General features: G+C 44.4%; 1 protein-coding gene across 2 annotated transcripts in view; it reads left to right on the top strand.

The window, feature by feature from the left end:
* The window catches only part of qtrt2 (queuine tRNA-ribosyltransferase accessory subunit 2), a 42,855-nt gene that overhangs the window by 4,750 nt on the left and 14,377 nt on the right, over window positions 1–23,728 (top strand). For both annotated transcript variants that reach the window (XM_063207484.1, XM_063207483.1), the window contains exons 4-7: window positions 1,884–1,960; window positions 4,930–5,136; window positions 5,603–5,802; window positions 23,594–23,716. In XM_063207484.1, the coding sequence (XP_063063554.1) occupies window positions 1,884–1,960; window positions 4,930–5,136; window positions 5,603–5,802; window positions 23,594–23,716 (607 nt within the window). The remainder of the gene's footprint in view (window positions 1–1,883; window positions 1,961–4,929; window positions 5,137–5,602; window positions 5,803–23,593; window positions 23,717–23,728) is intronic.

Raw genomic sequence — 23,728 nt, 5'->3', positions numbered from 1 at the left:
GCGTGTTTGTGTGTGTTTCCACCTGTCTACCACATTACAGTTTTTCTTGATTGCTTACACACAATTTCTGGTACTTCACACACAATTCTCGGAACATCTCACCCATTTCCCAACTCCCCTAACCAATGCCACTGAACACTAAACACAATTCCTTCTTTACACTCACATTTCAGTTTTAAAACACACTCTTTTCAAACCACTGCACACAATTCTCTGGATTACACACAATTTTCATGAAGAAAAACCCTGGTTGTCCTATTGAACACACTGTCATTCAAAATACTAAAATCAACTGCCATACTAAGTTCACTTCCTCATCACATGGGCAATCTCTCTTCATACCGGTTTACAATCTGAAATCATCACCCCATAAGGACACACATTACATGTCATATTGATGAAAAATGAGTGGATGCAAGGAGAAAACACATTTGTTTAGTTTTTGAACTCAAAAATATGTTATACAAGACATCATTTTCATGTGATTACCCAATATTTTACAATAAATGAGTGCAATTTTTTAAATGTCAGAAAAATAAGTAAAATATATACACATCTGTGTACTCCGAGTCTAAAAACAATATTTCAGTATTTTACTACAGAAAAAATACCCTCTTTAGTAAGTAGAACACTGAAGAAAATAAGTTTCTACTGTGTTTCAAGTTGAGTATAGAGTTTTACCTTGTGCATATTAGTGTTCAATGGTTCACATAAGAGTGTATTAAAATGTGTGTGTCATTTGAGAACAAAATGACCTTTTTAGAAGAGAGTACATTGTTTTGAGACAAGACATGCATTTTTCAGAGGTAGTGAGGAGTTTTGCCCGTTGTGTGTGAGGTTTGGAGATTTGTGTGTAGAGTTTTGAGAATTCGAGAACTGATTCCGAAAAATGTGTGTAAGCAATCGAGAAAAACTGTAAAGGAGAGGTAATGATTTTGCCCCTCCTCTCCTCTCCCCTCCTCTCCTCTCCTCTGTGAGGTGAGGTGAGGTGTGTGTCTCAACCTCGCTCCGACATTAAGGAAGAGGTAATTATGTGCCTCCATGCTTTCCTCTCGGCAGGCTGGGGGCAATAGAAAAGTCCTAACCTTTCTCTAAAGTAGTCTGATGCCTGATGTCACGCTGTATTGAATGAGGGTGTACACGTAAATGTCAGAGCAGAGTGGTGCGGCAGGGAGGTGGCAGGTGCGGTAGGAAGTGCTTTGGGGAGAGGTGTGGGGGGTGGCAGGTGGGGTAGGGAGTCTGTCAAGTGGAAGCTCTAATGCAATAATGGCCTTTTTATTCCTCTATATTCTTCTCCCCCTCTGGGCTTGCATTATGTAGATGTACAATTTGTACCCCCCCTCCCCAGTTCTGCATGATACCACGGTGTCATTTCTCTCTCTCTCTCTCTCTCTCTCTCTCTCTCTCTCTCTCTCTCTCTCTCTCTCTCTCTCTCTCTCTCTCTCTCTCTCTCTCTCTCTCTCTCTCTCTCTCTCTCCTCCCTTCAAGTCATGAAACGCTGATGTCATTTGTGTTTCCTTTTACTTTCCCTGTTTCAACTGTTATTTATTACTTCATGAATTTATTATTAGTTCTTACTTGTTACATTGTTATTGTAATACAATGTGCAGGTCCTTATAATCACCCTCCTCCTCCCCACGGTGTGTGTGTGTGTGTGTGTGTGTGTGTGTGTGTGTGTGTGTGTGTGTGTGTGTGTGTGTGTGTGTGTGTGTGTGTGTGTGTGTTTGTGTGTTGTGTGTGTGTGTGTGTGTGTGTGTGTGTGTGTGTGTGTTGTGTGTGTGTGTTGTGTGTGTGTGTGTGTGTGTGTGTGTGTGTGTGTGTGTGTGTGTGTGTGTGTGTGTGTGTGTGTGTGTGTGTGTGTGTGTGTGTGTGTGTGTGTCCAGGTCTTCATGACACGGTGGTCTACTGCTCCCTCCATGACCCAGCTGCCCCGTGCCCCCCTGGATACACCACCAACAAGGTCTGCATACATACGCATACACACACACACACACTCTTTCTCAAGGTCTGTCTGTCTCAAGGTCGGCAGGAGAGACTTGTCCACAGCACCCCTACAGTCGACGGCACCCATTCTGCGTTTTATCCTGCAATATTGAATAACAGGGGAGAGACACTTGCATAGCTCCAGCTCCTCCTGTTACGCTGCATTAGAGAGCACACCAACAAGGTCTGCACACACACACACACTCTTTCTCAAGGTCTGTCTGTCTCAAGGTCGGCAGGAGACTTGTCCACAGCACCCCTACAGTCGACAGCACCCATTCCGCGTTTTATCCTGCAATATTGAATAACAGGGGAGAGACCCCTGCATAGCTCCTGTTCCATGTGTTAACGCTACATAGCTCCAGCTCCTCCTGTTACGCTGCATTACAGAGCAGCAGGGGAGCTGCGTTCGGCACTTTACTCAACTCAGCACTGTATTCAGGCTGTTGGAACCTCCTTTACAATCCTACAGGCTGTGGAATGGTACACAGCAGGGGACCCCCATGCTAAGCTAACTTGGAGCACTAGGGCTACTGTACATGATATGCTACATTAAATGACTTTCGTGTGACTGTCCACAGCACCCATGTATGGCACCAGCCACGGTGTCTTATGCTGCATTACAGCACAGCAGGGGAAATGTGTTCAGACCCCCATTCACTAAAATAATCTAATAAGGATTTAGAATTCAAGGAGTGGCCTATATAAGACAGCTGGGAAGCAGTCTACACTTGCTAAATGCACTAAAGATACAGAGCACTGAAGCACAGTCTGATATTTCCGAAGGATATCTTCCACGGCTGTTGAATGGGCTATACTATAGAATGGCTTGGCCGCTGCACAGCAGGGGACCCATGTGCTAAGCTAAATTAAATCGGACCTACAGGCACTCTTGTAAATCTAACTATATTAGCGAGCTAGAGTGTGGCTGTCCACAGCATGACCCATAAACACCACCAGGCAGCTACATGTTCTTCTGCCTTACAGCACAGCAGGGGAGACGTGTTGAGATCTATATGTACTGGTGTGGTCTTGCAGTATAGGGCTGTGGAGTAGAGTGGGCTATGCTCCCCTACGGTACAAAGATTAAAAGTGCAGTAACTGTACCATCACTGAAACTGAGAAAACGTACCCTCAAAGCCTTGGTGTTTGGTTGGATATTGTGGTTATGGCAATATCTCTAAAACGGGACACATTTAGACCTTGGTCACGAGATGAGGAGGCGTAATGAAGACCATTTTCAGTCTGAACTCAATTTTGACAAACTACGTAGTTAGGGCAGTATATGATCAGCTTGCTAGCATAATTGGTGAAGTCGTTTTTTTTTGTTTTTTGTTTTTTTTGGAAAACGAGAACTTCAATTTCCTCCCCCACCAGGGCTGCATCACCCCATCTTTCGGTCTGTTACTGTATTGGTCGATTACAACACTCATAAGAATAAAAAAACAGTACCTGCCTAAGATGTTAATTCATTTTATCTGTTTATTTTGGTCCAGTGAAAATAGTGTCAAGTCACATGAAAACTGAAAAAAAAAGTCCGCACACCAAGCTCCCGTTTCTCTTATTTAAATATAATGACGTTTCGGGCTGCATGCATTCAGTTTTCATGTGACTTTGCTAGTCCTGCACAAAACGGATGTGTGTGTTTTTTCTTTGTTAAACTTGAAACGTCAAGTCAAGCATGAAACAACTTCCAAGACAACCAAAACACTTGAAAATAAAGTCTTTGATGCAGCACAGCAAGAATAGCACAATTGCACATGACTTTGCTGGTTGACTATACTTTTAATTCTTATTCCAAATGAAGTGAAGAAATAATGAATGATTGAAATATTATTGTAGAACATTCTTAAAAAAGGGAGAGGATGAGTAGAAAGGGGAAGGGAGGAGGGAACACAGATGTACTCGTAGAGAAAAGCGTGTGCTGCCTGATGATTACCTCTTGATTCCCTCTTCCCTCCCTTGAGTTCAGATCAGACGTGTGAGGCAGCCATATGTGCAAGGCTTCATAAGAGGTGTGAAATGGCTCCTGTATATAGCTACAGTATTCATCAGAGGATTGAAGAGGGGGGATTAGATGATGTTTCTCACATTCCTAAAGCAGTCTGGCAGGCTACAGGCATGTTACTCAATAGTGAAGGAGCTATGCACAGTATGCATTATTACCGCCGCCAAGGATATTATTTTTTCGGTCACATTGGTTGTCTGTTTGTTTGTTTTTTTTGTCTGTCTGACTGACTGTCGGCAGGATAACTCAAAAACGAATTTGGGTGACATTGGGTGACCTCTTGTGGAGTTGTTGGAAATTACAAGTGATTTTGGTGAATTTTGGTGGTGATCCAGATCACGATGTGGATCCAGGATTTTTTTTGAAGATTCTTCACCATTGCGAATTTTGCACAAAAGCAAGGCAGAACGATTTCTTTTTAAATCAGGGTTCTATCAAACAGCTTCCTTGGCGGAGGTGTGCACTCTCTGAGTGCATTTCTAGTTTATTTATCCATTTGTATTTCTTTTTGTTAGGGACCATGTATAATTTAAAACATAAATGTTTCTATCTCATGCATTGTACCATGCATTGAGTTTGCCTCATGGAGGCCATGTGAGGGGTGAAGTGGCTCCTGTGTGCAGCCAGAGATTTTAAAGATTATATAGATACACCAATGCCAACGAGGAAGGGGGAAGAAGATGAGAGGGACTATAATACAACACCTTTGCTCTGCTGCACTCACATGTGCTGAAAATGTCACTTAAAGGTTGTGAGGGGCATTGCATAGAGGTAGTGGTTGATTGTTGCGTGTAATGCTCAGTTTGGTGTGTGTGTCTGTGTCTGTCTGTCTGTCTGTCTGTCCATACACTGTCTGTATGGGGCAGCGGTGGTTGTATTGTCTCAATTCATGATTCTGCCGGCTAACTGTGTGTGCTTCTGTGTGTGTGTATCTCCAGACGGTGTCTGTATGGGGCAGCGGTGGTCGTATTGAGCTGAGTGTAGCTCGATTCATGGCTCTGCAGGCCGCGGTGCGTCCTGATTGGTTCGCGAGCATGTCGGATGGGGACACGGGACCAAACCCCTCACGCAAACGCGTCCGCAAGGCTGTGGACCGCACACTCGCACACCTGGATGAGGGCCTTACCCTTCAACAGAAGATGGAGGTAGGAGACGCATACACACACAAACGTACATACACACATGCATGTAGGCTGTAGATAGAACACTCAGCCACCTCCACAAGTGTCTCTCATCTTGCATCAGACGATGGAGAATTTAAAACTGGTGTGTGTGTGCGTGTGTGCGTGTGTGCGTGCGTGCGTGCGTGCGTGCGTGCGTGCGTGCGTGCGTGCGTGCGTGCGTGTGTTTGAGGAATTAAAGTCCTCCATAATAGTGGGTGTGTGTGAGGGGAGGGACGTGTGTGATGAGCATGTGTTAATGGTGTGTGTGCCATGGGCAGCTGTGATTTAGTAGTCAAGGAGATGTACTCAAGACCAGAGGGTTGAATGTTCGTATCCCATTCTTCCACTCTCTACCATACTCCATGGCTGAGGTTCCCTTGAGCAAGGCGCCTAGCCCCACACTGCTCCAGGGACTGTAACCAATACCGTGCGTGTGCGTGTGTTTCAGGGGCTAAAGGAGGCGGTGCTGTGGGGTGTGTGTGAGGGAGGTGATGTGTGTGAGGAGCGCGTTAGATCGGCACGGGAGACGGCTAAGCGTCCGGTCGGAGGATTCCTATTGGACGGTTTCCAGAGCGGCGCCATGGCCAACCGACTGCGCCAAGAACTGGTCACCAAGACAACCGCAGAGCTGCCTGAAGACAAGCCCAGGTGACTACACACACACGCGCAATCTGCCCTCCTCCTGAGACCTTTGCACACACACACACACACACACACGCACGCACACGCACACACGCACGCACACGCACACACGCACACACACAGCACTCATTCTCTGTTCTATATCTTGAGCAAACATACACTCATCTCATACATCTCATCATCTTTTTCTAGCCCTCAGTCACACACACACACCGTAGCGGCTGATGGCTGGGAAAACGGGCAGGGCAGAAATTTTGCGGTCAAGTCCATAATAATTAAATCAATACGGTATAATTTATGAGTTGCGTTGCATGTGTAGGCAAGCCAGGAAAGCGTTTACCCACAGTGTTTGGTGTGTTAGTAAAACTCCACCTCTCATGATACACCGCAATTATTAGGCATGCGTAATCTGCTGCATTCAACTTCTGTTCCGAAGAAAGCTGTTTTTGACAGTTCTCTCCACACAGCTACAGTTCTCTTGCTCATTTAAGCAGAGCGACTGCACACATTAAGAAATTACAAGAAAAATGCTTTGTCTGCTCACGGAGTTGGTGTCTGTGACAAGCAACACGACAAGAATAGCACATCTCCACGCAACCGGACAGCACGAACAATATGGAAAAGGCTAGCACAGCATCGTAGCCTTTGCCAAAGCAGATCAAAACTCCTCGTATGCAAACATACTCGTTTGAAATGTAGAACAATTTCTGTAAACCGACATGTGAAACACACTGTCCTCAAGTAGGCTACTGTACAAGCTGACAATAGGCGAGTGGTCTTGCCTTCACCGTTCGTACATTACAGTGACAAATGATGCAACCAAATCAACAAGCCCTCAACACTATTCAATTCAGTCTCGTTGTCCCCTTGCTGCCGGTTCAAATGCCCCACAGAACCAAATGCTATCAATACCTGGAAAGGACGTGCCTATTTTCGATACTAGTAGCAATGATTAAAGCTTAACGGGAGAATTATGCGTTCAGCCACTGAAGCTCACCGACAGACTCGCTCCCGTTCTGCACTGCTAAGCAGGACCGTGTGCAGGTGTGTTTTTAGCTAGTTTTCGGGGACACAGCAGACAGTACTGAGCATAAATGAAGCTGTCAATAACACACCAAGCTCAATAAGCTCTGATATTTAATTAAATCACTTCCAGTTTCCCTATTTTACAAAGACTTCGTTCATAATCCCTCACACTTTATTTAAACTAGCCTATGTAGTAAGCCCAACACGGATTCTCTGAGAATCAGACGTCGTCAGCTAGTCTTGGGGGTAGCTAGCAGCAGCAGCAGACACTATGAAACACATTTTCTTGCTGTCTCAACATTGCCAGTCCACATATTTCATTAAATAACATCCAGTTACCCATTATGCAAAGACTTCAGTCATAAAACCTTAAACTTTGCAATATAGCAAATATACAGTAAAGACTGTACCTACCCCAAAAGTGAATCATCCAACACATATCCTTCGTCAAATCCGACATGGTTATCCGTTTAATCCAACAATTTTGTATGGGAAATTTGCGGCAATCAAGTTAATAAAATCCCACAGGTTAGAGATGAGCGGAGTAATATGTTTTTTGAGACCGTGTGTCTTTTTCAAAGTCAGTCAGGGCCACCGACCTGTCATTGGTCAGGGCAGATCATACATCTGCCCAGATAGCATCCATACCGGCGCGCTTATGTTATGATATTATGCTAAGTAGGCTACAATGCTAATTTTGTAGAATGCGATCGGGGCGAGGGGGCCGGGCTTAGCTGAGGGCAGCGAGAAATCTGCCCAGGACAGTGGCCATAGACCTAACGTTAAACAGCCATGGATGTAAACTAGACTTCTCAGCAAAAATAAAACCAGATTCCACTCGCAAAGATGGTCACAAACCACAACATTGATGTAATAAGATTCCCAGAGTGATTGAGGTTGCAATACATATTCTATCTACAATTTCTGAATGGATCTACTTTTCTCAGAGGAAGAATCTTTGGAGGAGCACTGCCAATGTTCCCTCTAAGCTGCGCGACTGCGCAATCGCGCACTGCTCTCACGTTCTCAGCGCAGAGCAAATCCATGCAGCGCAGGTAAAACAAGGCGGCAAATTTGTGTGGAGAGGCAGTTAATTGTTGACCGAATTTTCCACTCATTGCAGGTTTATTACATCCAATCGAAATCAAACATATTCTTTAGATATGAAACATCTATCTTACAGCAGTTTAAGCGATCACACTAGACGCGGACTTCTGCTTACAATCAGCATTGCGCCTCCAGCTGCTTTTTTAATAGCGATCAGACAGAGCGCGGATACGCCGCGCTTTGAATGCTGATCTTCAAAACAGTGACCGGACAACGTTGTAACAGCTGTCACTCGCAGCCTAATCTACGGCGTTCAGTTGTGTTAAGTAGCCTACACAAAAAGCCTAAATCCATCTCTGTACAATGGATAGAAGACAAGTTCTAGCTCTCCTAGAGCTCGATCGTAAATCTGATATGAATGTTGATAACGGTGTCGAGCATCTGGACCGATTTGAATGGATGCCTGACATAGCTTTGCGAGTGGCATCTCTCGCGCTATTGGCATCATTGGAAGTGCGTGCTGCTTTCTGCCAAAGAGTTGGTTTAAATTTGTCAAAATGGTGTTCATGAAAGCATTTGTCCACGCAGTGGAAATGTCTTGAAAACATATGAACTAAACGAACTACTAGCCTACTGATAAGAAGGTCCATAAAACCCAGTTAGCCAGAAGGTCAGTCAGACTGTCCGGTAAGAAAAATGTTTGCTTCCCAAGATCTGAAATTTCCACGAGCTCTTAAAGTGACAGTGCATACTTTTACTTCATGTAGGCCTAATTTAAGCTCAATATTTTAGTCTTTTAAATTTGTTACATAGGCCTAGTAGTCTATTATAAAACATTTAAATCCAAATTAAATGATTCATCCTTTTAAACATAAATTCAACATTCTGGGCTATTGGGCTGCTGTAAAGATACTTTCTTTCCAACATCTTACAAATGTAGGCCTAGCCTACAATATATTGATGTTGGTGGGTTGATGATTAAGTAATAATCAAGATTTGGAAACATTACTGAACTGATTTTGTAATATTCACTATAGTGAATGACTATATAATCAACATATTATGAAGCATCAATGTTACCCCTAAAATGGAGGGGGGGGGGTGGTCCGACCCGCTCACCGAGGTTATTGGCTCTGCTCAGTGATATAGTGCATTTGCTCAGGCACCGAAAAAATTAGAGGGAACATTGAGCACTGCCCATCTGCACTTAATGAACCGGCCGCGCCTGCACACACACACACACACACACACACACGCACGCACACGCGCACACGCACACGCACACGCACACGCACACGCACACGCACACGCACACGCACACGCACACGCACACGCACACGCACACACACACACACAAACACCTGTTGTATAACTTGTATGCATACCACTGTACTTTTTAACCTGCGCACACACACACACACCATCTTGTGTTCCATTTCTTGAACAAACATGCAATTGCTGCCCATCTTTTTCTGGCTCTCTCGCATGCACGCCTATGTACACACATTTCTTGACTTCTGAAAACACACACACACACACACACACACACACACACACACACACGTGCTCATCTGTTTTCAGGCCACACTTGCTTGTTTGTGCCCCCCCCCCCCTCCCAGAACGTACTCAAGGGATGCAAACACACAACAAACTAATATTTCATGTTACGCCTGGCTCGTTGTAGGCGCAACTCAAAGGAGGCAGACAAAAGGTTTCAATTTTCCAGTACAATTTTTTTTATTTTCAAATGATGTGTGTGCGTGCCAAAAAAGAGAGGAGCAAGAGCTGTGAAAAAAGGAGGGTAGGCATGTTTATATACCTGCACCAATTAAGGTGCGGGCTATTAGCCCAATTAGCCTGATCTCCCCTAATTGGACAAGGCAGCTGATCTCATCAGGCCATCATGAACCCAGATAGCCAGCAGTTGGAGCAGAAGGGCGTCACACACACACACACCCTTCCCCTTCCGTTGCGCGGCTGTTCCAGGTGTCCTGTCTCAGGCTGAGATCGATCAGGGTGTCCTCTCTCTCCTCACTCTGCAGGCCTCTAGACTCATGTAACCATGGCAACGCAATGGCTTCTTTTGGCTCTCTGTGGCAAACAACACTTTCCACATGTTGGATTGTGAGGAGGATGAGAGAGAGGAGGGGAGAAGGAGGGAGAGGGAGCATGAGGAGGAGGAGGAGAAATGAGAGGGGGAGAGGGAGGTAGGGAGAGAGAGAGGATGAGGAGAGAAGAGGAGAGGGGGAGTGAAGAGGAGAGCGAAGAGGGGGTGTGAGTGAGGAGGAGAGAGGAGGGTGGGAGTGAGGAGAGGAGAGGGGAAGTGAGGAGGAGATGAATGATGGTCTTGCAGAGCCAATTCCATTTGAATGGCCTGGACTAATGAAGCATCTGTTTACGCACACACACACACACACACACACACACACACACACACACACACACACACACACACACACACACACACACACACACACACACACACACACACACACACACTGTATTTCTCACCTTCTCTTTGATGGCTCAGGGCAATACAAGACCCTTTCCATGTTTCAGGTGAGGAGAGAAGGGGAGGGATCACAGGGGTTTGGAGGGGTCACAGGTGTTAGTTATTTTGAGTAGAGTATAGGTGTTAGGAGTCATTTTGAATAGAGGAGAACATGAGAAGATGGGTGTTAGTTTAGGAGGTTAGTTCTTTTGAATCTAGGAGAAAAGGAGAGGACAGGGCCTAGGAGTTAGGTTTAAAAAATAATAATACGTTTACTTAAGTCTTTCTTTGCGAGAATACACCAGGTGCCTTGAGAAAGTATAAGAGGCACCTTCTGCTGGAACCTATCTCTGATCAGAAGGATAGGAATCTTTTAGCAGTGACATCTACACACTCACACACACACACACACACACTAGGCAGATGGGGTTGGTACTGTTTAGTAAGGTTTAATCCTGGGAACCGGGATTCCCCCGAAATGTTTGCAAGATTATTTCTCGAATCCCGTGAAATGACATGGAATGACATGGACCAGGAAATAGCTATGCACCGACTGCCATGACAAGTTGCCTTTTGGGACACAATTTGATGTTTATGCAGTGGAATAATGTTCGTAATATGAGCTACATCCATTTGGCTAAATGTAACTAGCCAGGCTGTGCCCTCCTAGTGACGCAACACTTTCAGCGTTGCAACTAGTCAGGTCAAGAGCAAAGCAAGTAGAGTTCCCGAAAGTTCGGAAACTCCTCCCACTTTGTCGGTAAGCAAACAAGCATAAGCAAGCCAAGGGAGGCCGGTCAACCATGCCGTTTGGGAAATGTTAATTGTTATGCTCTTGGTCAGACCAAGTCTCAAAGAGATTTGAACGTCGATGATAATCAGGCTAAAATGTAACTGTATTCTGTTACCTTCACGTGAGGTTAAAACGGACACTACTCTACAAAATTGCAATTCTAAATGCCAAAAGCTGAAGTACATACCAAGAATGTATTAGGATTGTGCTATGGTTAATTTCTAACAGTCAACCCATACAAAGGAGTAAAATGTGTGTGCGTGATGGGAAAGGAAGGAGAGGAGGTGGGCAAGAAGGTGAGAGTGTGTGTGAAAAGACGGATGCACGGATGATGGGGTCTTTGCACGGATGATGGCGTCACCCAAAACGTTTGTACTTTTGTATATAGCACGGCATATGACGCCATTAAAACTCACTTCTCTTTTTAGTTTCACTGAGTGCGAGCTTCAGACCTCCTGATTTTGAATTACTCTATATCCAAAGCCAACGCACCACCACACGACAAAAGCTACCTCGAAAGGCGCTGGCCCTCTCTTTCATTACATTGTAATGCACCAAACATCCCACTCAGCTCAAAAGTCGATACAATACAGCTACTGTTCTACATCACTACTTTTAGTGCCATAACTGCCATCAAAGTTCAGATTTCAAAGTTCTCCATTCGCCATTTGTGCGCAAACTAGTAGCGCAGGTCCTCTGGGTCAATAAATGGAAAAAAAGAAAAGGACAAGGTATTACAACTGTGTAGGATGCTTGATTGCTTTTTAAACCTACAATACAACACAATACATCTGCTGTAGCTACGTACAGCACTGCTTTGTAGCGCTATCAAGCATCCCACACCGCCGGGCTACAATAAAGTGTTGAGTGGTTTGGAGAGCTCAAAGTGATTTGAAAGCGTGGAGCTATTTGAAAAGTATTGAGCGTTTTGGTTTGTAGTTTCGACTTTGGAAAAGTGGCCAGCTGGAATAATTCCACAATCCTCCACAGATATCAGAAACGTGCGCTCACACACACACACACATACACACGTCTGTACACTACATCAGCCATCAGTATCCTCCTCAGAGAACAGAACTCATTAGGGCCCATTCTACACAGACACACACACACACACACACACACACACACACCTCCACCGATGTTCTGTTTTTTACTTATCTTCTTTATTTGTTTCATTTTTCACACACGCACATGCAGAGGAGTGCACACACACACAATTTTGTTTGCTTCTTTCTTATTTTCTTGATTCGTTTCATTTTTCATCCCCAGAATGAGGCTCTGCACTCCGCTTGTAGGACATAAACTTTAACAAAAATACACAAAGCGCACAAAAATACACAAGCGCACAAAAATACACAAGCACACAAATAGACTAGCACAAAAATGCACGAACACAAAAATGTGGTGTCCTTTTAAGCAGGCTGTTGCAATCTGTGTGAATTACTCTATGTTGAGGCGTTTCTTTTCCTGTTGCAATCTGTATGAGTTATGTAGATACATGCGAGCGCTCGTCGTGAGTAATTGGACAGGGCCACAGCTGTGCGCTTTTCAGCTATGCGCCATCAGCTGATATTTGCATAAAATTTGGAAATGCGGCCGCCAAACGAACCGGTAACGAATGATGATGTCATTAAGTCACCGTGAATGTGTGGAGACATGTGATAACGAATGATGATGGGGCAGAAGTCGCTGCCTAGTGGTTAAGGAGATTTTTTTTAGATTCTTTACATCAGAGGGTTGCAAGTTCGAATCCCAGCCTCACCTCTTTCCACTGCAAACCATAGCTGAGGTGCCCTTGAGCAAGGCACCTAACCCCACACTGCTCCAGGAACTGCAACCAATACCCTGCAATGAAAAGAGTCTAAGTCTTTTTGGATAAAAGGATTAGCTAATTGTATTGATTAATTATATTAAGTTGACATGAATGTGTGGACATGCAGTATGTGGTAGATTGCCTCTTGTTCCCTAGGAAATTTCCCACATATTTGATGTTTTGTTTTCTTTGGATGGAGATAAATTTCTTAAGCGGTGTGTAAATATTTTAGGGTGTAAACATACAGTAAACATAACTGCTGATCACCTGCTGAGGTTTAAATAAGATTATGCTGTTCAGCCATATCTGAGGCTGTGGAGATATTGCTTATGTTGTCATGGTGAGAATATATTGATATGAATATCTGATGTTGTATATCAATATATCAGTCGTTAAGATGTGATTGATGTTGCACAGTGTATGAATTTCAGATTGCCAGATCTATCTGTCAGGTTATCACTTCTTGTTAAGATGTGAGTTATCTCCTCTGCTGGAGTTATTCCTTCTGTTTGCTTTCCCACTCATAATCCTCTTTTATGAAGGATGGGAAGTATGCGTGTGTGTGTGCGCATGCTCATGCCTGTGTGCGTGCTCGTGTGTGTCTGTGCGCGCTCATGAATATGTAGGTCCTCTATATGTTTCCCCTCTTATCAGCCCAGTAAAGACGTGGAGCATGTTGTATTCAGCCACCAGCATCCACCAACGCCAGTCCCCTAACTATCAGCTTACACACACACACACACACTCACACAGACACACACACTCACACAGACACACACAGTCACACACACAGTCACACACACACACAGTCGCACACAGTCACACACCAATCCCCTAACCATCCTCAATTCCTATCGCTGTAATGGCACACTGCTCGGCAAGACATCGCAACAAAGACCACAGTTGTGTGTGTGTGCATGTGTGTGCATGTGTGTATAGATATTTGATCTTACCTTGCACAGAATTCCTCCAACCCCCCCCCCCCCCCCCCCCCCCCCCCCCCACCCCCCCACCCCCTTTGCCGCCACCAACACCCCAACACCACCCTTTGCTGTAGTAACCCACTGTTATAAAGGCTTTGTGTCCTAGAGATCATTTCTTGTATCAGATCTTCATACAGCCAAAACAGCTAACCCCACAGCTAACCCCACAACACCCCCTGCAGTCTCCCCTCCCCACCAACCCCTTTTCATAATGACACATTGCCCCATACTGCATCGGTACAGCAAGCAGAGTATCAGGCCGGTGCACAACCATGTGTTTGCATGTAGATATGTGCATGAATGCATGCTTGAATGCATGCTTGTGCAGATGTGTGTGTATGTGCGTGTGTGCGTGCGTGCGTGTGTCTTGGTCCTGTATAGATCCTTTAGATAAATCAGCAAATGAATACTGTATATAGATGAATACATGCAATTATCAGTACCAAATAATAGAAAGTTGCGATGGAACACATATTACAGATTAAAGGCAGCCGATTGAAGAACAATGAATGTAAATGTATTATACTGGATAGGATGGACTAAATGGCATAATGATCAACGACAGCTCCCGTTATTGAGTTTTACTGAGAGGTCAGGCGGATGTCCAGCAGGAATGTGGACGAGGCTAACCACACACACACACACACACACACACACACACACACACACACACACACACACACACACACACACACACACACACACACACACACACACACCACATGCAATCACACAATAACCAAGCAGCAATACAATAACATATTATTGCAAGAAAGCAAGCAGTTAATGACTTAACAAAGCAATCGCTACCAAGCAGCAGTACAATGCAATCATGCAATCGATAAACAATACAACGCAATCGTGAGTTTGATAAAACAACAATACAATGCAATCATGCGATCGATAAACAACAATACAATGCAACCGTGTCGTTACCACACAGCAACGTCAAACAGTCATGCTTCTAATCAGCGATACCAAACGATCATGTGACTGGTCAATGCAACACGGATCAATAGAAGTGTACAGCAGTGTGGCGCACAGCAGTCTGGCATGGAGCAGTCTGGCGTAGAGCCGTCGTTGGGCACAAGCATTTCTCAGTCTTGACCTTTTCTAATGGCGCATTCCAGACCCAATCCAAACTAATAGAAGATCACACTTATCCCACCTGCATATTTCAGCTCCCATTCCTGTTTAGCTGACTTTAGCGAGGTGTTTTCATAAGAGTCAAAAGAGCCATAATAGCGATTATTCCGGCATGTCTTACATTTATGTTGACACAATATCATTTTATAACATGAACAATATGTTGTTAAAATGTATCTGAAACTGCTGCACACAAGTTTCACTTATTTATTTACACTTCAAAAAACGACTCCATGGGCGCAGCGATTATCATCTGACATCGATTTGTTTATGTGGGAGAAGTGTGAGCCCAACCTTTGGGCAACAAGTCTGACGGCCTAACCCTAACCCTAACTTGTACCCCAAAGGTTGCCGCTTACCCATGACTGTATAGGATGTGTGTTTTTGTGTAGTGTGTGTGTGTGTGTGTGTCTGTGATGAGTCGTGTACTGTACAGTGTTCGTGTGTGTTAAAGGACCACTTCAGTCAATTTCAATATGCTGTTGTATTGCTCACGCTACCCATGACTTAACAGTACCCGGTGACGCCACATTTTTCGGCTCAGCCCTTTCCGAAATATGAGCTATTCTAATGGGGGCAACGTTTGTTTACATTTTTAAGAATATAACATAGGCCTACTCCAAATATTTCCCCAAAAGGTACCACTGTTTGCTAAGGGACTGTACGTTATTTACCGGGGGGGGAGGGCTGGTGCGCTGGAAGTCCGGTCCAAAAAAAAAATCATGCCCCCCCCCTCCACCTCAATTTTTTTCCCCATGGCCCTCCCCCCACTTCAATTTTGTTTTCCCATGGCCCTCCCCCTACAGGTACAAAATGTAATATGTAAAATTGGTAGATGAACAACCATCATGACAACAGTCAGAGTAGCCTACATCAAGGGCGGTTGTCTGCACTATTGTGCTATCGATATCAGTGGATACCTATGAGAAGCCGCTAGAATCGGTAGATGGGTGGACACTCCCAACTGAGATCGCTCCCGGACGTGCAGTCCCAGGTTTTTCTATCACTCCCGGACGTGTAGTCCCACCCGATTATATTTCACGTATTATCATACACTGCCACATAGAAGCAATTTAGGGTTAGGGTTAGGGTTAGGTTTAGGTTTAGGTTTAGGGTTAGGTTTAGGGTTAAGGTTAGGGTTAGGTTTAGGGTTAAGGTTAGGGTTAGGGTTAGAAACAAAAAACTAACATCAAAAGATAACTAGCTCCGTTATATGGCGGTGGGACCGATAGTCTGGCTAGTGGGAGCGAGCTGACAGGGGAGCGTCCTGCGTTGGGAGCGTCAATCAGGGAATCCTAGAATCTACCACTGCGGCTGCATGGGATGCCTTTTAACTCCACTGTCACCAAGACAAATTGCAGGGAAGCAGGAACTCATTTTGACCAGGGGGTGCTGTGGTCAGCGAAGGGTCTGGGAGTCCTCTCCCAAAAAAAATGTTTTTTTTAGATGCAATTTCCTGCATTCTAATCAATTTTAGGATGAAGAATGGCGAATCTCATCTGACTAACTTTGTCATGTTTTATGTAGCCTAACCAAGGATGACTAGATTTTTACCTTTTTTTTTTTTTAACATTTCACTTCAAAATTATTAAGTTCTTCTTATGGAAGGGAAACGCGCACCTAATGTGGAGGTGAGGGCGTGTTCAAGAGCAAATGACAGTTTCTCTCTTCTCCATGGGCAGTCTACAATGTGTGAAATTAGTAGAAATGCATGACTAGGCTATGCGATGCACTTGTGAGAGGTGACCGGGCTTTCAAACTATTTAGATTTTCTTGCAATTGCGACTGTGTATCTCAAGATGCATACGATCAGGACCCCTGCCTTGTCTCCCCGCCCGCGCACAAAAGCACGCACGCACACACAGACAGGCATAGGCCTACTGCTTCCCGAATGCGATTAGGCTCTGACGGCCAAAGAGTTTGTGCTGTGATCGGCGAGAGACGTAGGTTAAGCGCCAAAGCAGTGCCATTGCTGGCTATTGATACAGGGAGAGTGTAAAAGCCACCTTTAGTTTGCATTTGACGTTGGCCATATTTAAGACGCACTAAAAGGTGCCGCTAAACGGTGGTCAAATCAGCAGCAAGAGGCAAAAGGAACGAATCGCCACCGCTACAAAAGTCCAAAACATCTAACAATAGCACAGCCATTTCACACCGCGGCAATTCAATTTTGGCAACAGTTATGATAGACAAGCCACGCACACCATCGGCTGTGCTATAGTTCTAGATTCACCCCATACTACGAATCCAATCTCCACCGCAAGAAACAAAAGTCACTTCATACCTGACACGATGCACAATTTTGGTGACATTCCCTTCTTCCGTCGCACTTTAAATTCACCTAATTCCTTGCTTAGTTGGTCCGTTTTTGATCACCAAAGTGATGAGACTTCTCTTCACAACAAGTTAGCTCCTCCAATGGGTTTAAGACCGTGTATGTTGATGCAGGCCCAAGCCAACATATCACTGTTAATACCACTTTTATTAATACTTTGACACCACAAGCTAAACAAAACAAACGTCTCTCTCGGCCGTGCTATGCGACCATTGAACACAGATGTAAAGCACACGGCGGTGCCAATAAATAAAATCATGACTTACCAGAGGCTGTGACCACCAGTTGACTACAACACCTCTCCAAAATTCCTCTGGAAATGCCCATCCAATTCGTTGTCAAAACTTCCCAAACTGTTTAGCCCATAGGCCTATAGTTCACCTCAGCTAGTTTGATATTTGCTCACGGGCATTTTCTATGATCCTCCATAGCATTAGCAATCCTACAGTGAAAGAGTCAGCGCGGGCAATCTACAGTAGCTGCACCTGATAGTTTTTTGACTACAGATACACGCTTCAGCGCTAAAGTATGCACCCGGGACCTTGCATCGCAAAGCGATGTGTTTCAGAGCATTTTTTATTATTATTTAAAAAAATAAATTTAAATAAAATAAAATAAATTCGTTTTTTTCCCATGGCCCTCCCCCTAACTCTGATTTTTTTTGCCATGGCCCTCCCCTCCACCTCATTTTTTTTCATCCTGGCCCTCCCCCCCCTACGCACCAGCCCTCCCCCCCCCCCCCCCCCCCCGGTAAATTACGAACAGTCCCTAATTGTCTGCTGATGTTGAATAACCTTTTGGAGGTTTTTGGGAATAAATATATATATTTTTTTTTTTAATGTAAACAAACGGCTGTCCCCATTACAATGATCAGGATCTCGGAAAAATCTGAAGAAAAAAAATCCCTCAGGTACTGACAAGTCCAGGGTAGTGTAAGCATTATGCCGTGTCCAAGAGCGAACTACGCTGCCTGGTAGAGTAGGTAGCAGAAGAAGTTTCACCTTGACTTCGCTGTATTCGCTCGAGACGCAGCATTGACATGTTTGATTCAGCTAATCACATAACGGCTCTGGTTTGACAGCCTGGGACATTCGGAGATATGAACGTTCCGATTGGGTTTCGCCAAACAGCGTCAGAGCGAATTCGCCTGTGATTAGATTTAGTTTAATCGTCAAAATTCGCTCTGGTCGCGCAAGAAGCTTCGCTCCTGGCGAATTCGCTTTGGTAGCGCAGGTCGCGTGCCCTCCATAGAGAAATAATGACTTCCGTCGCTTTGTTCGCTCCGTTCGCTCCTGGTCTGTACACGCCGTAACAACTGCATGTTGAAATTGACTGAAGTTATCCTTTAATGGAGTCGTGTACAGTTGGAGTCATTGCCCGCCTGTGAACTTTTGGAAGTTTCGGCTCCAGGGGCAGTTGTCAGTTATCACCGCTGACCTTTTAAAATAAATAATCTGCGCAATGGTTGCTGCGAATATGGATAATGGAATCTCTTATTTGTCCTCTATGGGAGACTTATCAAAGTTACAGTATTTAGACAATCTCACTGTGGACATGACCTAGCGTTAATGGAGTAGTTTAGTCGTAATTGCCAGGGGCCATCTCTTCAGAATATCAGCGTTGACCTTTTTAAAATAAACAATCTAAGTAAAGTGCTCTGTGCTCTGCCCCATCTGCCACTAATGGGACCTTTTATCAGTCCACTTCGGAGAACTTATCAAAGTTAGAGGAAGTTGTTATGGCCATTGCTCAGCAAAAATGGAACATAAATACACACACACACACACACACACACACACACACACACACACACACACACACACACACACACACACACACACACACACACACACAGGAGCAAATTATGCATTGAATTTTCATCATCATAGAATGAATTAACCCTTATATCTCCCTCGTTTGAATTCCCAATTTACAATAAAGCTGTTAGCCTATATCCATAGGTTTATTGATAGCACATAGCTCTTCATGGTCACTCTTGGAATATAGGAGGAAAGACAATGCCAGACATGACATGTCCACACACGCACGCAGGACTTCCCCCATGCTTACAATGAGTATTTATAGCCACAGGTTCAGTATATTATAGCTATCAGTGTTTCCCACAGAAAATTTGGAAACTATGGGGGGGGGGGGGGGGTCTTCTCACGCGGGCCTTTTTTTTTGGGGGGGGGGGGAGGGGGTGTATTCTTGCAGCGTAAATGCAAAACGGCAAAACAATGACTACAGTATGACATTGGCGCATGGAAAAACTGTAGGCCTGGGCCTATATTTCAGCCATTTATATTTTGAGAAATAAGGCTACATAAGATTTTACCCATGACTTGTATAATAGTAGTACATTGTCATTGTCAAAAAATGCAGTACAGTGAATACTTTCTGTTTACAACACAGTTTCATTCGTCCCTCATGCAGGGGTCTGGGAAACAATAATAAAACAAAATAGGAGCAGAGATTTAAGATTTAAGAGCACTGTGAAATTGTTAACGCATAGACAAAAAGGGTCTTAGAGGGTAGGCTATGCCTTTTCCCCCACACATATCTGTAGCGTACACATTCTACATGAGGGGTGCTGGTCACGGGGGCCAGTTTTTTTTTTTTTCCAAATTCCTCCCATTAAAAGGGCTGAACAACATATTACACATGTATGTCTATATTCACATTCATTACACATTAATTTCTATATGCAGACCGATGTCTCCTCTGCTGTGTCAATGAAGGTCTGTCACCAAACTCATTACAACTGTAAAACAAAGCCTAGGGAGTGTTAGTAAACTCATCCCAACTGTCCCTTCTCTGAAGGTTTTTTATATTGCTCCCAAACCCAAGTAAACTACAACAACTTGACTAGGCTTTTGATCCCTTTCAAGCACTTGTGGTTCTCTCTATAGCAGGGGTGCCCAACCTTTTTTTTAACCAAGATCTACTTTTGAAGTTGATGGTCTGCCGTGATCTACCAAGTCAAATTCAAGGATGTCAGTATGAAAATTTAAGCCCACCATTTATTAATCACCATTATTATGAACAAAATGTTTTCAGTAGGCTACTATGGCCGTATCTTTTCAGTGTGTTTTTAAAGTGTGTTGAATAGCCTATCTTTACAAAGCAATGCAGCACTGATAGTATGCAGAGATAATTTCAGTCATACACAAGTCATAAACAACTGAAACAATTTCAAAATGATAAACATTTGGTATATAAAAGGCACATAGGCCCTATTTCTAAAATATGATGAAGCATTATCATGCCTTCAGTGGTATAGGCTACAAATTAAAAAGGGCTCCGAAATTCACCATTTGTTATGGGTAAATAGTAGGCTACTATGAGAGAGAGAGAGAGAGAGAGAGAGAGAGAGAGAGAGAGAGAGAGAGAGAGAGAGAGAGAGAGAGAGAGAGAGAGAGAGAGAGAGAGAGCAATGAGAGAACTCATTGGATTGGTTAACACCCCTGTTAAGTGTGACTTCTTCTATGAAGGTTTTTTTTTTCAGCTCTCTGGGACAGTAGCACAGCAAAGGCTTTCTATTGTGAGTTTGGCCAATCGTTTTGTCCACAACTGAAGCAAGAAACAGCACAAATTGAAGTGAATTCCATACATGTCAACAACTAACATTTCCCTTACACGCGGCACGCGATGTAAACGCAGTTAGCGATGATGCATGCGACTAGCGATTTGGACGAAGATCCTCGCATATTGCGCACATGTTCTGTTACTCACCCGATGTTACACGTGTGCACACATGAATCAATTGTAATAGGCTACCCTTACGGTCACTTCCCAATGCTTTCCCCTCATTCTGTGTTACCGTGGGACTACTTATCTAACCAATACAGAGTCTATAGGATGTATTTACTCCAGGAGGAAAATGCGAAGGAAATTCAAAATCGTAATTCAAATCGTTTTTAACAAAAACGGATATCGTAAAAAAAAAAAAAAAAAAAAATTTTTTTTTTTTTTACATTTTCGTAAACTATGGCGGCCAAATTTAAACTATGGCGGGCCGCCATAGTTTCCTCAATGTATGGGAAACACTGTAGCTATGGTGTTCTTCATAGCAATTTCAGGTTTATATTCATAGCTATCATCACTATTGGACAATAACATCTTCAGGAACACGCACGCATGCACGCGCACAGACACTTGAGTTTCCACATGTTTACAGTATGGTTGTATTTATAGGCGTCCATATCAATGTTTGAGAATAGCATCTTCAGGTACACACACACACACACACACACACACACACACACACACACACACACTGCTGGAGCATAGCATTGCCGCTACTTGTCTTGGAGAGGGGCCTGAAGGACGTGGCAATATCAGCAATAACAATACTAGACACACACACACACACACACACACACACACACACACACACACACACACACGCACTTCAGTCCCATGTGCTTGTGATTAGGTTGTATTTATAGCCATGGCTGTGAGTGATCACTATTGCAGGGTAGCTCCTACACACACACACACACACACACACACACACACACACACACACACACACACACACACACACACACACACACTTGAGTAAAAATGGATCATTATGGCAAGATCTCACCTGTGCGTGCCACGTCTTGTTTTAATGGTAATTCTCACACTCATCATGGCAATACTACTAGGCTCACTCACTCACTCACTCACTCACTCACTCACTCACTCACTCACTCACTCACTCACTCACTCACTCACTCACTCACTCACTCACTCACTCTTCAGTCCTATGTGCTCGTGATGAGGTTGTATTATTTATAGCCATTCATGGCTGTGTGATCACTGTTGCAGGATAGCTCCCTACACACACGCACGCACGCTCACACTTGAGTCCCCATGTGTTCATGATGATGTATTTATGTATGAATGGATCCCTATTGCAAGATATCTCCTTTCCATGCCACTTCTTGTTTTAATGGTACTCCTCACCCACATGGCAATACTACTATCACACACACACACACACACACACACACACACACACACACACACACACACACACACACACACACACACACACACAAAACCCTACACCGTACATCTGTGCTCTAGTTGTAGTTGCAAGGGATATGAGATTTACCCATAATGCTCTACTTCAGGAAAAATGCCAGACACAAAACTTACATTTGTCATTTGCCGCCCCAGCAGTGTTGAGACTGAGAGTCATTCCCCCATTTTGCATGCGCACACACACACACACACACACACACACACACACACACACACACACACACACACACACACACACACACACACACACACACACACACACACACTCTTTATAGTTGCTTGTAGAAAATGGAGTAGATTCCTGGTGTTGTGCATGTGTGTGCGTGCGTGTGTGTGTTTGTCTGAATTTAGTATTCCAGAGCTCTGACAGCAGAGTTACTGACTGACTGACTGACTGACTGACTGACTGACTGACTGACTGACTGACTGACTGTGTGCGCGTGCGTGCGTGCGTGCATGCACGCACGCACGCGTGATTGAGTACTTCTGAAGTAGTTTTATAGGAAGACAAGGCTGGAGCAGGGGAGAGGAAGAAGGGATGACGTCTGCTGTACTGAACTGATGTAAGGGGAGCGGAGGAGAGGAAGAGAGTTGTGAAGAGAGAGGAGTGAAGCCGGGGAGGAGAAGCAAGTGATGAGAGGGGAGGAGAAATGATGAAGACTGATGTACCAAACTGAGAGGAGAGGAGTGAAGCAGAGGAGGAGGAGAAGTGATGCGGAGAGACGAGTGATGGATGTCATGATGATGTTAAAATTAGCACACTTCATGCACACACTTCCACACACACACACACACTTGCTTTTTCACAGTTGGCGAGCAGGCAAGAGATCTCCAGAATAAAGTTTCAGTCAGAGCAGCTGTGAGGCAGTGGAGAGATTATGACTACAATCCGATGTATTCAATTTGACTACCAACTAATTATTTGCACATAATTGTGCTTGTGTGCTTGCATGTGTGTGCGCGCGTGCGTGTTCGCGTACGTGCGTGCGGCATGCGTGTGTGCGTATGTGTGTGTGTACAGGTTGGTCCATGGTGTGGGTCGTCCAGATGAGGTCGTGGAGTGTATCGAGGTGAGGGTAGAAGTGTTCGAGAGCTTCAGTAATTGTGGGTGTCTGTGTTTCTGTAGGTTGATCCATGGTGTGGGTCGTCCAGATGAGGTCCTGGAGTGTATCGAGATGGGGATCGACCTGTTTGAGAGCTTCTTCGTGTATCAGGTGACGGAACGCGGATGCGCCCTCAACTTCCCTTAGAACCCCTCAAC

Source organism: Engraulis encrasicolus, chromosome 9, assembly GCF_034702125.1.
Source record: "Engraulis encrasicolus isolate BLACKSEA-1 chromosome 9, IST_EnEncr_1.0, whole genome shotgun sequence".
NCBI classification, from domain to species: domain Eukaryota; kingdom Metazoa; phylum Chordata; class Actinopteri; order Clupeiformes; family Engraulidae; genus Engraulis; species Engraulis encrasicolus.
This window is presented reverse-complemented; position numbering and strand designations above follow the sequence as displayed.